Source organism: Podarcis liolepis, assembly GCF_965112155.1.
Source record: "Podarcis liolepis genome assembly, chromosome: 10".
Classification (NCBI taxonomy): Eukaryota; Metazoa; Chordata; class Lepidosauria; order Squamata; family Lacertidae; genus Podarcis; species Podarcis liolepis.
Window position 1 is genome coordinate 53,481,046 of NC_139562.1, and position 16,987 is coordinate 53,498,032.

Consider the following 16,987-nt stretch of genomic DNA (forward strand, 5'->3'; position numbering starts at 1 on the left):
TGCCTTCCAGATTCTCTAGGCGACAAGTTTATAGTGAACACATTCAAGTAGGAGGATGGTCATGTGACACTGTTTATTGTAAAGGTTTCCATGTTTTAACAACATTTAAAGTGTTTTAGATTTTGGAATACCTTTTTCTATAAATAAAATGGGAGGCATTTAAGTTATTTTTTTCTTTTACAGGCAATATGTAGTATTTTAACCACTTCATTGTTTTTATTCATTTAGAACTGACACTTTGTCTTTAAATGATACTCAACTATGCACAATAATATTTGAAGACCAAAATAAATACTTACACTAGTCCACAACTGTATAGTGGCAATATTGTTGCAGCAGCAATCTAAACTGAGGGATGAATTTGACACACTAGAAATATGTGTTAATAATAACAAACCTTTCTTCTTGTAGAAGTGCTTAACTATCCTTGCCATGTAACTTTCGTCAGAAGTAAACTTCTAAAGAATTCATAGGGAAAATCAATAACAGCCCAATCCAAGGAAGGTTTACTTTAAAGTAAATCTCACTGTGATCAGTGGGATTTTCACCCTCATAAAGAACATTTGATTGCAGCCTTTTAATAAGTTGAAGGTAAATTCCATTTAACATGGTGGTACTTACTGAATAAAACACGCATAAGATTGAACTGTATAGCACAGAGTTGCTGCAGAGGTTACTAAGGTAACTTTTCCACTTACACAATGGCAGTGACTAAGGGTATCTTTTACCAGTGTTGTCCAGTGCACGAGTTACACCGCTCCCTGGCAAAGTTGGACAAAGTCATGGTCATTCATGCCCTAGTGACCTCCAGGTTGGACTTCTGTAATGCATTCTAAATAGGATTGCTTAGCGTTTTCAGAAAATTCAGCTATGATAAAATGCTGCCAGTTTATTATCTGGAGTTGGGTGTATGCCTGCAAACATCAGAGCTGTTTTATGGAACATTTTTTGAGCTATTAAGGAACAATATATAATGTATGGACATACTTAGGCCACTTCCATGAGCATTTCTCAGCTTTGAAACCTGTCTATGGTCTGTTGCAGTGTATGGGTATCTCGTTTACTTAACATGCATGGAGATGCAAACAAGAATAAACTTACTTGCTTCTTGAGATGCCTTAAATGTATCTCAGGTCTTTAAAAAAAGCAAGATTCCTTTCCATAGAATCTGTATTAGAACCATTCTTCTTTGTATGGCTGTGTTGTCATCAAAGAAACCATGATGTGAAGCTTCCCATTCATAGTTTGTTTGCGTGAAACAAACCACAATCCCTGGTTGTATGTAACACTAAGCCGGGGTTGTGGTTTGCTGCATGGTAAACTGTTAACTTTTGACCAAACTGCAGGAGGCAGTGGAAGACAGGAGTGCGTGGCGTGCTCTGGTCCATGGGGTCACGAAGAGTTGGGACACGACTAAACAACAACAAACTGTTAACTGTGGTTATAGTTGGTTCATGCATACAACATTTTATTCTAGAATCAATGGAGACTAAGGTATTTGTTTTTTCCTGATAAAGTTCACATACAGTCTAGATCTATTGCATATTTTTAGCCCCTGAAAAACACTTCTTGATAAACTGGTTTCATTCAGAAAACAAAAGTTTGTTGCTGATTGACCCTGCATTGGTCTGCAGTGTAGTGTGTCCATTTGAAAACAGATGTAGGCGGTCCCAGAAATGCTCCTTCCAATACCTTGCTACTACTGGCCTAGCTGCCAACAAGAACAGACCAGTAAGATGTTTGAAATGCAGGTTCATATTATCTCCCAAGCAAGTTAAGCCGGATTCAGGGATTTAATGATGTTTTGTCCAGTTATGGCACAAAACCCCCCCAAATATTGATTCCCACAATGTGACCACTTTTCACAGGTCCACCACATGTGCTGGTGTGACGCTGTTGACATGCACCTCCTCCAGCAAGTTAGGGGTGAGTGGCGCTGATATGGGCTAGTCTGGCTGGTGCTGAGTTTCTTTAACAGAAACGGACACCAATATGAAGGAAAATGGATTTGAAGGTGGCATACACCAGGATTGCAATCACCAATTCTTTCTTCCTTTACCTTGGCCATATGCAGGGAGAAAAAGGCATGGATAGTCTAATCACAGAAAGAGTTTTAAAGCACACATCAGGTGACTTGACCCTGGATGGCTTACTCTAGAATCAATCAAGATTAAAAGCATGTTGAGGACAAGCATAAATGATTCAACATTGAGAAAAACTACATTTCCAGCTATGTATTGTTATTTGTATCCCAGATTTTATGTGTAATCTCAGTGCCATTTTTGATACTAGTATAAAGAGAGATGATCTATTTATGCTGTTTAGTGCTACAGTTGAAAGATCAGCCTCAAGATTTTGCCATTTTCTTAGGCCCAAACTATCCTGTGCAGCAGACCCACATCCTTTAAAAGCAGATGAACACCAGTAATGTATAAAGTGGAAAATGAGGATGTAATTTAAAAGGTCATAATGGTGTGTGATTGTGGAGAGAGGAGGCAGAACTTTTTGCCTGCCAATGAAATTAGGTGTTTTCTGGATATCAAGCTGCCATCCTATTTCCCTCACCTACTCACCTTCTGTAATTCCAGATGTTTGGGTGGTAGTCAGTGGTGAGAAGTATTCAGCACATGGTCATATATTATTACTTAGTTGTGGTGCACCAGAGATTTTTTCCCCCTAGAAATTTCCAGAGATTTTTGCCCTACAGGTGCTTTACTATCCTGTTGCTGCCAGGCATATACATTTTTATGTTCCCAAACGTTTTAGATGCAGTTTTAATTTTGCAAACTATTTTAATATTTTGTGGCTTTTAGTTTGCTGGGGGTTTTTTTGTATTTTCATGTTATTTTGTAAACTGCCCTGGGAATATAATTGAAAGGTGGCATAAATATACTTATAACAAACCAAATTGTGAAGTTCCTGCCTTCCTTGCCATAATTGAGGAACTGCAACCAGACTTGCAACGATTTGTTGGTACTTTCTCCTTCACACTCTTCCTTGCATTTACGCTATCATTCTGAATGGTTAATGGACCTCACCATTACAAAAAATAAAGCAGTGCAAGGAGATACTTCCTGAAACACCTGAAACAAAGACTGATTAATTGAAACATTGGTATGTTTATAATTAGGAGGAAAATCTTATTCTGGATGAGAGCTGAGCCTTGGCTGCTCAGATCTGAAGCACAGGACAAGGGAGTGGGTGCAAGATCTGAGCCAAATGGAGCCAAACTCTAATATGAAAATGTGGGGGCTTTGTCTGTCATTGAAATTCAGCCAATGGAATGGCCCTCCACTGAGTAGATTATGTACTCTTCAGTCACTAGCTGCATTTGCCTTTGTATGATAATGCTAACAGGAGTCAGTAATATCTGCAAAGCTTGAGAGACAGCAGCCCATAATACGCACAATTGAGTCATCATGTAACTTACTGTAAATGTTTCTGAGTTCTGATTTGAGTTGGAGCTTTTTTGAGTTTGGAGAACTGCAACAAGTAAAGTGATGCAGCTGTCTTTTATTTCTCCTGCTCACCCCCATTCCCCTTTGGTTAGAGAGGCTTCCCACTTGTGTTGCAGTTGCCTAAAAGTGCCACTCAGGGCTCATAGATCTGTAACCTGTTGTGAATTAAAAGTATTCTAGAACAGTGGTTCCCAACTGATGGTCCACGGATCCCAGGGCATCCACGTAACCCACTCAAGGTGTCTGTGGCACCGTTCACATAACAAAAACTACCATAAAGGTATCAAAAAATTCAAAAGCAGGGGATCCATGGCTTGGATTTTATAAAACAGTGGGTCCACAGTACTTAGCTAACTGGGGACCACTGTCCTAGAAGGTACATTTATAGCACAATCTTATGCATGTTTACTCAGTAGGAAGCCCTGTTGTGTTCAGTGGTGCTTTCCCCCCTAATAAGTGTGTTTAGGATTTCAAACTTGGTGAGGTGACTAGTGGGGTGCCACAGGGTTCTGTCTTGGGCCCGGTCTTATTCAACATCTTTATCAACGACTTGGATGATGGACTCAAGGGAATCCTGATCAAATTTGCAGATGACACCAAACTGGGAGGGGTGGCTAACCCAGGATCACACTTCAAAACGACCTTGACAGATTAGAGAACTGGGCAAAAACAAACAAGATGAATTTTAACAGGGAGAAATGTAAAGTATTGCACTTGGGCAAAAAAAATGAGAGGCACAAATACAAGATGGGTGACACCTGGCTTGAGAGCAGTACATGTGAAAAGGATCTAGGAGTCTTGGTTGACCACAAACTTGACATGAGCCAACAGTGTGACGCGGCAGCTAAAAAAGCCAATGCGGTTCTGGGCTGCATCAATAGGAGTATAGCATCTAGATCAAGAGAAGTAATAGTGCCACTGTATTCTGCTCTGGTCAGACCTCACCTGGAGTACTGTGTCCAGTTCTGGGCACCACAGTTCAAGAAGGACACTGACAAACTGGAACGTGTCCAGAGGAGGGCAACCAAAATGGTCAAAGGCCTGGAAACGATGCCTTATGAGGAACGGCTAAGGGAGCTGGGCATGTTTAGCCTGGAGAAGAGGAGGTTAAGGGGTGATATGATAGCCATGTTCAAATATATAAAAGGATGTCACATAGAGGAGGGAGAAAGGTTGTTTTCTGCTGCTCCAGAGAAGCGGACACGGAGCAATGGATCCAAACTACAAGAAAGAAGATTCCACCTAAACATTAGGAAGAACTTCCTGACAGTAAGAGCTGTTTGACAGTGGAATTTGCTGCCAAGGAGTGTGGTGGAGTCTCCTCCTTTGGAGGTCTTTAAGCAGAGGCTTGACAACCATATGTCAGGAGTGCTCTGATGGTGTTTCCTGCTTGGCAGGGGGTTGGACTCGATGGCCCTTGTGGTCTCTTCCAACTCTATGATTCTAGGTTATTATTTATTGTTTAATAATACTATACAGAGAATGATAGATAAGTGAACAAAGTGATTTTCTAAGGACGTTTTGCTGCATACCAACTCCAAATTGGGTTGTAACTTGAGGTTGGTAAGTGTGAAATGAATATAGCCGTCACACAGTTTCTTAGATGGGCAGATATGCTTTGGAAAGAGGTACTTTTTATGAGAGAACGCTATGACATTTTTGCTATTGTGCTCTAATAGAAATAACAGTAAATCAATACTTCTAAAATATCGAGTTTCACAATTACTCTAATTTTTCCAGATTTTGTGCCACCTTTTACTGGTAACTGGTTTTAATGTTATGAGTAATTGGATTCCCCCTCCTGCCCCTCTTAACGGTTGAAAAAGTTGCTAAGATTTTTCGTATTTATTAAATGCTACAGTTTTGAGTGGTGAGTAATACCCTTTGAGACAATAGTGGCTTGTATTATCGTCTTATGTTACATTGTTCTTCTTGCTTCTAACACAACTATGAATTTATTAGTATCATCCAAGAAAATGCAAGATTTCTCGACAAGCTTAAGTGTAAATGTCGCAAGGACATACTTCTGCATTCAGTTTCTTGTGCATAATTTCAGTTAAGATGATTAATGCCCATGTGGCGGTGACACATGCATATTCTTCTGAAGTCAAAGCCTAAACGACTTTAGTGACATTGGCTTTTACCTCATACTATCTTGGTCTGCCTAGTACAGCAGTTTCCGATCTCGGATTCTTTTCCAGTCAGAACTTTGAACCGAGTGATGCGGTATGGGCAAACGCAACAGAGTTTACATTTCCTTTGAAGTTTCTGCTGCAGTCATTGCAATGCTAAAAAGGCAAACAGCTTTTTACTTTGAAATATGACATGGCTCTTTATCATAGAATTGTAGAGTTGGAAGGGACCCCAAGAGTCATCTAGTCCAGCCCCCTGCAATGCAGGAATCTTGCCCGCAGCCGTTCCTAGGTGGGCTCGAACCACCAGCCTTCTGGTTAACAGCCAGATGCACTGATCCATTGCACCACAGAGACCACCTGCCATGGAACCTTTAAAGAAAGATCTGTCATCAATCACAGCTCTTCCGTGCACATGTACCGGTACATTGTTTAATTGAACTACAATACACATATCTAAAGGTTGGCCATGAAAGTATCTAAAATGCACTTCCTAAATTCAAAATGTTTATGCAAAATTTGCTTTCCCTTTAATTATGTTTGCCAATTCTAAAATAGTGCAGATTGGGGGTATTTGTGTAATCGCTGAAGTATGTAGGCTGGAAAGTACTTCAAAAGTTGGCCACACAAAGATATCTGGAATTGCTTTATTAAATAGGATTTTGTTCATATGACTGGTGCTTTTTTAAAATTTAGATATATGAATGTAACATTATTTTTTGGTGTATCAGAAATCTTCAGCTTCTATGCATGTGTGTGTGTGTGTGTGTGTGTGTGTGTGTGTGTAGAGAGAGAGTGTGTGTGTGTTAGTCTTTTAAAAGAGGCCCCGTGGAACATGTGTACTGTGTATCCATGGGGCCTCTTTTAAAGGACTCACTCTGTATATACATACATATATGACACGACTAAACAGCAACATACATACACGCACACACAGTGTATCTGTGCAGCATGATTTGCCCTTTCTTGTGATTCTGGCCAAAGTACTTTGGAGTTTAAGTTTTCAAATGGACTGTGAAGAACTTTGGAGGTTCAAAGTTTTTAATTGTACATAACTCCAGTGCTTTCCAATAACACAGAGCCAGTCCTGTGTTACAGAGGGGTTTTGAGGTTTCATCCCATGTGATCAGTGATGTTGGAATGAGGGAGATCTCACAGGAGAACCAAACAGTGGGGTTGCTTGCCATACTAACATGTCTTGCCCATGTGACCAACACTTTATAAGACCAGCAGGTTGGCCTTTTGGTGTTTCTCTCAACTGAGGATGTAAGAAATGGGAGGGTATTTAATAAGGCCTTCTCAGTATCAGCTTCAACACTTTGGAATGACCTCTTTATGGCGGTGTGCCTTGCACCATCATTGATTTAATTTAGTACACAGATGTGAAACTATAGGTATTACAGAATTACAGTATAGCTGGAACTTCTGCTGGCCTGCTGATACTATTGCTGATAATTTATTTTGTTATTTAAATGTTTTATATTAGGTATTTATGCATTTTTTTAAAAATTGTGGCACACCCTGTGACCATTTTGTAAATGCTGGTACAGAAATCCTTAATTAAGTATATAAAATAATACTTGAAAATGATATCATTTTTACAGTAGGTGGCAAAGGTTTCCAGCTGTTTAACAATAGCAACAACTAAGGACTCAGCTATACAGCTGCAAATAAAACATTTTAAGTGTGTTTTAAGTGCAATATACAATGTGACACTAGATGGCGATGGTGAGCCTTATGGAAAATTCAATGTATTTTTAAAAACGCTTTTTAAAAAAGCGTTTTCAGAACATTTTTTTATATGTGTGTAGATTCCACATAAAACTCACCCTCTCAGTTAGACTACAAAAGAAAAGAAAACCAAGGGGACAACCTGGAGTGGATTTTTGTATGAAAAGGTTGAGACTGAGAGTTCGGTTTTGGTTCTCAAAGTAAATTCCTGTGCTAATCATATGTTCTAAGATACTATTTACCCTTCATTAACTATAACAGTATGTCTGGACCTCTGAGCCACTATGCAAACATTTGGCTCCAGCTTGCAGAACTCCGAGATCAAGTAATAACCACCACCACCAAAGCAGATCCCACAAGCGTGAAGTCTCTTTACCCCTTAGTATGTTTCAGTGTGGGAATGGTTAGGACAGAAGGAGAAGTAGTTTTCTTAACTTGATGCAACTGAGTAATAAATTGGGAGAACAATCATTATATAATTTTAATTATCCTTAATCTCTTTGCCAATACTTAACTCTTGCAGTTTAGCCATGAACAATTTATAAGAGAACGGTTTGGTATATTCTTGTTGATAAAGCAGCTTGGAAAGGAAGGGGTAAATCTTCTTAAATTGCTTATAGTGTAATCCTTTGTTGTTGTTTAGAAAAATGTGATAGAGGAAGAACAGCGCTAGGAGAGAGAGAGATCAGAGAACCTTCAAATAACCCAAATATACAAGTAGATACGGAGGACCAGCCTGTCTGGGGGAATTGCACTGGTGGTGACCTCATCAGAAGTAAGTATTTCCAGAACTAATTGCTGCTGTTTAGACTTGCCTTTTTAGTGTAATCTTGTACTGACTGTTGATGTAGCTAAATCTGTGTCAAATGCATTTGTGTAGAACTGTAATGTGTGTCAACAGAATTTCTTCTCAGGGATGATTTCTGTCCGTCTTCATCATCAAAGACTACCTAGAGATAAACAAGCTGTTTTTGTGACTTGAGCAAACATGCATTATACCATGTCAGGCAGCGCATCTGTGCAATTATTATTTTAAGATCCCATAATGCTGTTTCCCATTAATTCCAAGGAAAGCAAATGCCCTTTGAACAATCTTGAGATTTGTCAGTCTTGTTGTGTGTTAAGGAGAGAGGAGAGTGCCTTCAGATTCTCTACAGAAAGCAGTGGTTCAGGTTTTCAAGTTATAAAATCAAATTTCATCCAGCCTGATCTCTGTGAGTAGCTAGCCTTTATGGCACCAATTATCTGCTCCAGCCTGTCTCCCCCTCTTACAGATGGGATAATATAGGGCCAGTCCTATTGAATCCTGCTTGTGGATTTCCCATAGGCATTTGGTTGGCCACTGTGAGAAGAGGATGCTGGACCTAGAAGGGGTGTTTGCCTGATCCAGCAGATTCTTATGTTCCTAATTTCCAGGTCTGCAGTGAACAGGGATGTTCACAACAATAAATGGGGGTGTGCAGAAAAGTGCAGTGTATGTAGGAAGTTGTCTTATGTGTAAAATCTTCACTTCTGCATCAGTGGCTTTAGAAGAGTGGGGTGATTGTTTGCATGTTTCGTGCAGCATGTGTTCTTGATGGGTCTTCCCTAATGGTATGGTAAAACTGCATTGGAATTAAAAGATATGAGTGTTCCATTGTGTAGAAAATGGAATCAGTCAAAAGTAAACATTTTGGATTGAGGACATACAAAGCGATTATTTGAAAAAAATTAAGAATTGGTAAGTAAGACTGATTTGCCAAGGAACTTGCTTTTCTGTGTTGCATTGAACATAATACGCATCATAATTTTAACAAGAGCCTTGCTTTCTGTTTACTGCTGCTTTAATGACTCAATATTTTTTTCTCTTTCCAAATGGATTGTTTATCCACCTACGCAGTTTCAAATATTGCTCTGTTTGTTATAAGTCTTCTTAGCTTTCCCATTATAAATGTTTCCAGATGTTTCGTTTTTCTTATTATTGTAAAAAAAAATACAGCAAGATAATAACTTTTGGGCAGTTAAACAGCTTAAGACTGTCAGGAAATTCTACTTAATGTTCAGTCTTAATCCTTGTTCTTGTCATTTGGGCACCTTGATCAGCTTCTACCCTGTGGATCAGGCCTGGGGAGTTTTGTTCAGCCTGAGAGCTGCATTCTTTCATAAGCAGCTTTCCAGGGGCTGCATACCACTGACAGGCATAGTGAGAAGTAAAAGTGGATATGACACTTGCCTTCCACAGTAGGATACATTCCAGCCTCACAAAGGTCCATGATTCTGTCCCACTTCTCCTTCCAGGTATTAGCATGAAGAGGCATCATCAATGTTCATGAGCATATTCCATCTAGGCAAAAGCACTTAAGATGGACACAGAGGCCTGGGAGAGGGTACATGACCTAAGGAGAACCCTGATTGAGGGCCAGAGACCTGAAGAGCTGCTTTTGACCTTGTGGCCTGAGATTCCTCACCCTTTCCATAGAGCAGTAGAAAATAAATAGGGCCCATCATGTATGTGACAGTCCTTCAGATATTTGAAGATGACTGTTAGGACATCTCCTCTTAGTTGTCTCTTCTCCAGGCTTCATGTATTTAATTCGTTCAACGATTCCTTCTTTGTGTTTTCTTTAAAATTTACATTTTCCTAGTAAATTAAGAGAAGTTAAAAATTAAAAAATGAGAAGTAAACTTAGAGTTGTATCCATAATGCAAGTAAACATACTATTTGTCACATCATGCCTTGCTATTTTCACCCTTCCAAGTGCAATGTTATGCAGCCAATCATTTCAGCTTTTAATTTGAGCACCTTTAGGATCTTATGAGACATTTTCTTTGAAAAGAGAAGCTGTCTGATTCCATTGTCACCATTCGCATATGAACATAGCCTATTCTGCCAAATTCCACCAATATACTTGTTTTTCCATTATTTTTCTTTGTTTGAATGACACATTACTGCAAAATTATCATAGCAGGAGTTAATTCAGCACAATTTGTTCGATATTCAATAGCAATAAGCAATAGAAGTTGAAGGAGCAATAGGCATGGGTCTTGTAGACTTGTTCAGATTTAATCTTCCTGTTGCTCAAACAGGACTTCAGCTTTGTGATATTTAAGAAAACAAGAAGCATCTCCCATATATTCAAACTGTCATGAATAATTGATTAATAATAATCCAGTTCTCAAGATTAAATAGCCTATTATATGCTGAAGTTTTACAGATAGAAAGGTCACTGCCATCCATCATTTCAGCTTCAAATTTATCCTCTTCTTCACTAAACATCCACCTTGTTCTTTCTGGAAAGGGGTATTTTTATCCATATTGGAGGGAGTTTGGAGGATAAACTTCTGGGATATGTTGTGTACTATTCAGTAAGTGGAGAAATTTGGTAAACCCAAGCCATAAGAAATGTAAAACAAGCACCTTTCAAGGTAATGCACTAATGCACTAAAATAAAAATAAATTAAAATCCCCCACAGTGCTAGAGAAACTGAAGTGATAGTTTTTTCAGTGTCCGCATTAGAGAATTGTTCTCTGAGGGGCTCATCATTTAGGACTGATTCACATGATCAGTCATATCAGGTAATACCTTGCTTGTGTGAAATCTCTATTGCATTCTCAGCTCTTAGGTGGAGTTTCCTTATTGGGTTAGTTTACACTGAGGCCCAACAGAAAATATACTGGAAGCTACTTTGTGCCAAAGTTATTTATCCAATCAGATGATGTGATAGCTTTCAAAGAGTGATTTTAATAATGTTCAGGACTTTCATTGCTCAATTACATGATGTTTTATATAATGGGGTGTTTCCAGCTACCCCACCCCTTATAAGAAGCTGCTGCAACATCATGGGAGGGGTCTTTCTAGGACTAAGGTGAAACCGTGAAGCTCCCTTGTTATTTTTGCTATTGGATGCTGCACGTTTTATTAATCTTGTTAAATTTATAGTATTTAAATGTGCTTTTTTGTATGGCTGTTACATTTGCTATTGTTTTGATGTGTTATTTTGAAATTGTTTTTGTAGTGTTGGTTTGAAATGTATTCCTGTTTTCTTTGTTGTAAGCTTCTTTGAGCGTGATTTTGTGTGTGTGAAAAAGTTGCATACAAATTGAATGAATGACTGACTGAATGAATGTTTTCAGACAACTGGAACCAGCGCTTGAATGAGAAAGAACTGTCAGTGTTATCAAGCTTTGTATTAAGAATTACCCATATATACTGAACTTAAATCTAAGAAAAGGACACGAGGCTACTATCTTCTAATTGTTCAAAAAGTGTTGGTCATATTAATAGTGATGATTCTAAAGAGGACTAAATCTACAGGCAGTGTGTTATCTGAGGGAATAACTTTGCTTTCCTGCCTAAGACTGATGTTTGCTATTTTTATTATGTATGAACAATCTGATGCTCATTTGCCTGGGTGTAGGGTCCAGTGAGCAGAGTGGGATTTGCCTGTTAGTAGACATGCACACGATTATGCTGCATGTTCAGTCATTAATCCAAAAAGTTTTAGGTAATGTGAACCCCAAGTCGGAAGATCATTATCTTAACAAGGGAAAGTCCTAATTATTTGTCACTGTCCTTTCCTTGTTACTCTCTCCATAACTCCAATCAGCAACTAAAGTTTTGATGCTTTCTAAATAAAGTACATAAAGCAATATATTGTTTGAAACGAATATTACTTAAATCACTTCCCGCCCCGTAGCTGTAATGCATCCTTATGAACCTACCAGAAATAAAGCTGCATTTTATGTTAAGATGTATGTTTCCATTTGTTTCCAGTATATTTCAAAGAAGCTTGCCTGTGTATAGCATACAAAAAAAAAAAGAACCTGCCCACACCTTTCCTGAAATAATACTGTGGAGTAAGTGAACTGGCATTGTGATAGTCTGCAATTTTCTAGAGTAATGATATATTCAATTAACCATATTTAGCATTTGAAACACAAAATAAGATACTTTGCCAAATTATAAAAGCGTAAGATGGTTTAAAATGTTAGCCATCTCCAAAATAATCAATTCTTCAGTAGCACAAGATATTTTAAACAAAAATGGTATGGTAAATACTCACAGATACATTTTACTACCATCTATATGACAATAGTGCGCTCTTCGAGTATATATAAGGTGTATATCTGAATGGAATAGATTTGCATTTGTGTGTTCTGCAGGTTGTCCTTGAATGTAACTATGAACAAAAGCACACTTGCCTACATCTGTCTGTGTACCAAGGGTTAACTAGAATGGGTACTGGCTGCATAGCTGATTTAATTCAGTTTTCAGATATAAGTCTACAATTCATAGTGGTATATAGATAGTGACAGACTCTCACATATATAGGTTTTGCATTTCACTTGCCTCAGAAGCACACTGAACCTGGCTGGAGATCTACCAGAATTTGACTGTGTTGTTATGCATCTGGAGGTTTGGGAAATGTTGTAGACCTTGCCAAATAGATATGGAGGCCTCTTGCATGAAAGGACTTGATGTCACTGTGTCAAGTTGGGGCAGGAGGCTCCAGTGCATGAATATACAGCCTGTTATGTATCTAAAGACTGCAAATTTTCAGTGAGTGGAATTCAGCTATGAGAAAGATTCCAGAGATGCACGTCTGGAATTGCCAATGAATTCAGTTATTCAGTACTAATACTATACTGGAGTGGAATCCAGTAATTTTGTCCACTTCTGACTTTAGAAGGTGGTATTAGTCCATGAGGCCTTTTCTCTGGCTCTTCTTTCAGGGCTGGAGACTGTTTTTAAGAACATTTATAGTTAGTATCAGTTGGAGCTGTGTTATGGTTTAAATTTAAAATGTAGCGATATTGTGGTTAAGAGTTGCCTCTTAAGGATGTAAGGAGGAGGATAGCAGACCTGGTTTCTTTCACTTTTGTGGTGAGCTGAGTAATTATATTTTGCTTAGGGCATGAGAGTTGGAACTGCTGCTACTTATAATTTGTACTTGGAAATGCAGGCATATATTGCATATTATGTGTGGCTTTAAGCCTTTTCCTTTTTGAGCTAGAGGGAGTTCAGTATGTGTGAAGAGTACTTCACTTAGAAATATTCACAACTTGAGCTGTGTCCCTGTGCTATAAATATACCACAGTTCACTTATAAAGCCCTGAAAACAATGGGACTAATGCTTCTCTGCCGTGGTACACGGAGTGCCGCAGTATCCCATCAAGATTGCTATGGGGAATGGGAGCTTGTGTGATTCAATGGAGGGGGAGAAGACAAGGCTGGATGTGAATTGTAGAAGACACATAACAGCTTGATATGGAGTGTGAGGATTTGTGTGTGTGTGTGTGTGTGCGCGCGTGTGTGTGTGTGTGCGTGCGTGCGCATGTACACACACACACACAATGGGACTGGGGTAGAGTTATGTTCTATGTGAAAATACTTGCATACATTTGCACTGCAGTTAAGAACACTCCAATTACAGCCGTACCTTTGAAGTCAGACGGAATCCGTTCCGGAAGTCCGTTTGACTTCCGAAACGTTAGGAAACCAAAGCACAGCTTCTCATTGGTTGCAGGAAGCTCCTGCAGCCAATCGGAAGTCGCAGAAGTCCCGCCAGTCGTTTGGGTTCCAAAGAACATTCGCAAACCTGAACACTCACTTCCGGGTTTGCAGCGTTCGGGAGCCGAAACGTCCAAGTACCAAGGCGTTTGGGATCCAAGGTATGACTGTATTCGATTTAAAAAAATAAAATAGAATTATTATTCTTTTAATGGCTTCACCAGTAGATTCTTCTCCATGAAGTTTGGAAGGGGAAAGGAAAGGAAAGTTATTGAATAAAAATAGGAAAATATTTACACATGGTTGTAGCAACTGTGTGTGTTAGACATTTTTCCATGTACAAAGTGTTTTTGAAAAATAACCTAATTTCATACAAAAACATTGGTTATGTTGGAAATATTTGTAAATGTGGTGTGCGCTAAATAAGCTCTAACAGGACAATGTTGTTTTGTTCTATACGTTTCTGAAAGGGAGGGGAGCATTTTTAATTGAAGTATTCTGTTTTCTTTTGTAAAAATAAAAATGCTGCATGTATTTTATCATGGCATATCTTTACAGTGTTCAAAATAAAGCAAAAAGCTCTGCTGATATTTGGTGCCCATTCAGTTAATTCCACAAGATAAGGACTTCTGAGTACCTCTGGCCTCCGCTATATTGAAACTATGGGAGCATAATGATTTCATAGAGATTTATATCTTCTTCTGTGAACTGAGAGGAGGATCAGAATTTTAACTTGCTTGGGGGGGAAAATAGCATGGATAATTTCATCCCATTATGGCTGTCTTTGCCATCTCCTTTGTGAATGTTCTTTTACAAATTTACAAGTGCAAGATGACTGGTGTTTTTCTTTTCTTTCTCAATTTTGGAACCTTGTGGTCACTGCTTATAAGGGACATGAAACTCTATAGTCTAGTAATAAAAATGCTTTAACCATTTTTTTTGGGGGGGGGGGGTTGAGAGAGAGAGAGAGTGTGTGAGTTGAAAAACCAGTATTGTACCTAAAGTGTTTGGCACTGATTTCAAATAAGCTACACTTGACTTCCTTTTAGGTAAGAAAGTGTATAAGTTTTTAGGAAAGTTTATCTTTGCAATCCATGGTCAAGAGTACTCATAGGAATTATTTCAGTAGTATTGTTAGAATATCTTTCATATCACAAATGTAAATATTGCGTGCTAAGTTCTTTGTATTAAATAATACAGTACTAAGTCATAATTTTGCCAGAAATATAGTAGTGCACCCAACATTGCAGTTCCATAGGCACTGCAGACTTCCATGCATGCAGTGGAACCCCATTGTCCTCTCCTGTCATCTCCAGCCCCCTATGTAACCTCAAAATCAGCTGTAGAGAAGGACCATTTGAAGCAGATTTTGGGGGTGCACAGAGAAAACAGAGCACTGTTGTATGAGTGGAACACAACAGGTTGGATATAACCCTTTACTAAATTTGAAGCATCTGCTTATGGCAAGTAAATATATAAAAATATTAATTTCATCCTTCATCTTGCTGATCATGGAACAAGCAGGGGTATCCTCCTCTGTGGCCAGCATGGGACCCAATTGGTCTGGTGGAAAAGCAACGCCGCCTCTGCTAGCCTGCACACCTAACCATATATAAAAAATTCTACCTGCCTACATGGACTTCCTTATCACCTATGGATAATTTAAGTTTTAGAAGACTGATGTATTTAATGTGGTTTGCCAGCAACAATTAAAAGCCTACACCCTCCCCAGACATGTTTGTGAAAGTGATGCCAGACATGTTTGTGAAAGTGATGCCCCTGCTGCCCCCACATCTGTAAGGGCACATTTTTGGCCATCCATGTGTTAGTCTCCCTTTGTCAGTGTCAGGAGGTGGCAATGCAGACAATATGTGACGTGGCTCCACATCACTATCTTGGAAGCCTCACAGCAAAAACGAATGATAACGAGTTAATAATGCAGTCCCTTCTGAACAAGCACCAAGCTGCTGGAACCTTTGATAGCATTTCTGGCATGTCCAGTGTTGTTTGCAGTACTTGTGAGTAATGGTCTAGTAGGTATAGTATTTTGGCATTATAAACCTAAAGCACTGTCATAAAACAAATTAACTGAGAAAACAAAAAATAAAGGAACATGTTCTGGTATGTAAAGAGGAAACTGAATGGGAAAAAACCCTTAGAGGAATAACCACCTGCCTTGCCCTGAGACCTCATAAATTTTTATGTGACAGAAAACAAAACACCCTTGATAATGTGATTAATGAAGGTGTAAGATGCTGATCAAGAATACTAATGCATAAAATGTTAGGGAGACTATAAATTAGCGTTATAAAATGTTGATCACTGTTGTAATTGGTCATAAAATTAGTGGTTCCAGTTAAGTGCTATGAAAATCTACAAAACTAGAGGTACAAATACAGTGATTTCTTCCCTATCATCTGGTAACACAACTTTAGTATTCATTACTGGCATTTCATAGCTTGCCACGAAGAGAACGCCCAACTCACACATGGGCTTATTGTGGCCGCTCTTTCTTGAAGCTAAATGGCTACTAAGATTACATTTCAGATATTATTTTCCTGTTGGTAATACAAGGCCTGAATCCTAAACTTCCATTCTGTTTTCAGAAAGTTCCTGGCAAAATGGTTGTGTGCTGGTTGAGAATTTCATTTATACTAGATTGGGATAAAATGGCCGGAGGAGACCACCTGGGCCTTATGTCTCTTAGGCCCTTGTGCATCATTCCTGGAACTGGCTAGTAGGTAGAAACCATAGACGGGCCAAGTGTAAGCATACCATAGAGTTGGTGAGCCCTTATATATCACCCAGTCCAACCCATGCTTGAAACAGTAAATTCAGAGCTAGAACAAGGGGGAGGGAAAATGATAATGGTTGTGGAGGAAAGAGACAGATGGGAAGGAAGGGAGGTAAAATAACAAAGAAAAAGACAGGAAGACTGGGGAAATGAGAGAGAGTAATGCAGAGAGTAAGAAAAGAGGGGGATACAGTCATACCTCATGTTACGTTCTTTCAGGTTACATCCCGCGGTGACCCGGAAGTACCGGAAAGAGTTACTTCCAGGTTTTCGCCGCTCACGCATGCGCAGACACGCAAAATAACACCACGTGCATGTGCAGAAGCGGTGAATCGCAACCCACACGCGCGCAGACCCACCGCTGCAGGTTGCGGTCTTTTC

At 39.1% G+C, this 16,987-nt stretch overlaps 1 protein-coding gene and 1 long non-coding RNA gene across 5 annotated transcripts in view; both read left to right on the plus strand.

The window, feature by feature from the left end:
- The window catches only part of MDFIC (MyoD family inhibitor domain containing), a 42,201-nt gene that overhangs the window by 1,640 nt on the left and 23,574 nt on the right, over window positions 1-16,987 (plus strand). For 2 of the 4 annotated variants that reach the window (XM_083463750.1, XM_083463748.1), the window contains one exon: window positions 7,965-8,096. The exons of the other annotated variants lie outside the window; for them this stretch is intronic. In XM_083463750.1, coding sequence (XP_083319876.1) covers window positions 7,965-8,096 — 132 coding nt within the window. The remainder of the gene's footprint in view (window positions 1-7,964; window positions 8,097-16,987) is intronic. 4 annotated transcript variants of the gene reach the window in all.
- Window positions 506-6,374, plus strand: LOC310687970. Its single transcript, XR_014516695.1, has 3 exons — window positions 506-1,494; window positions 2,075-3,942; window positions 4,906-6,374. It is a non-coding gene; the product is annotated as an uncharacterized lncRNA (long non-coding RNA).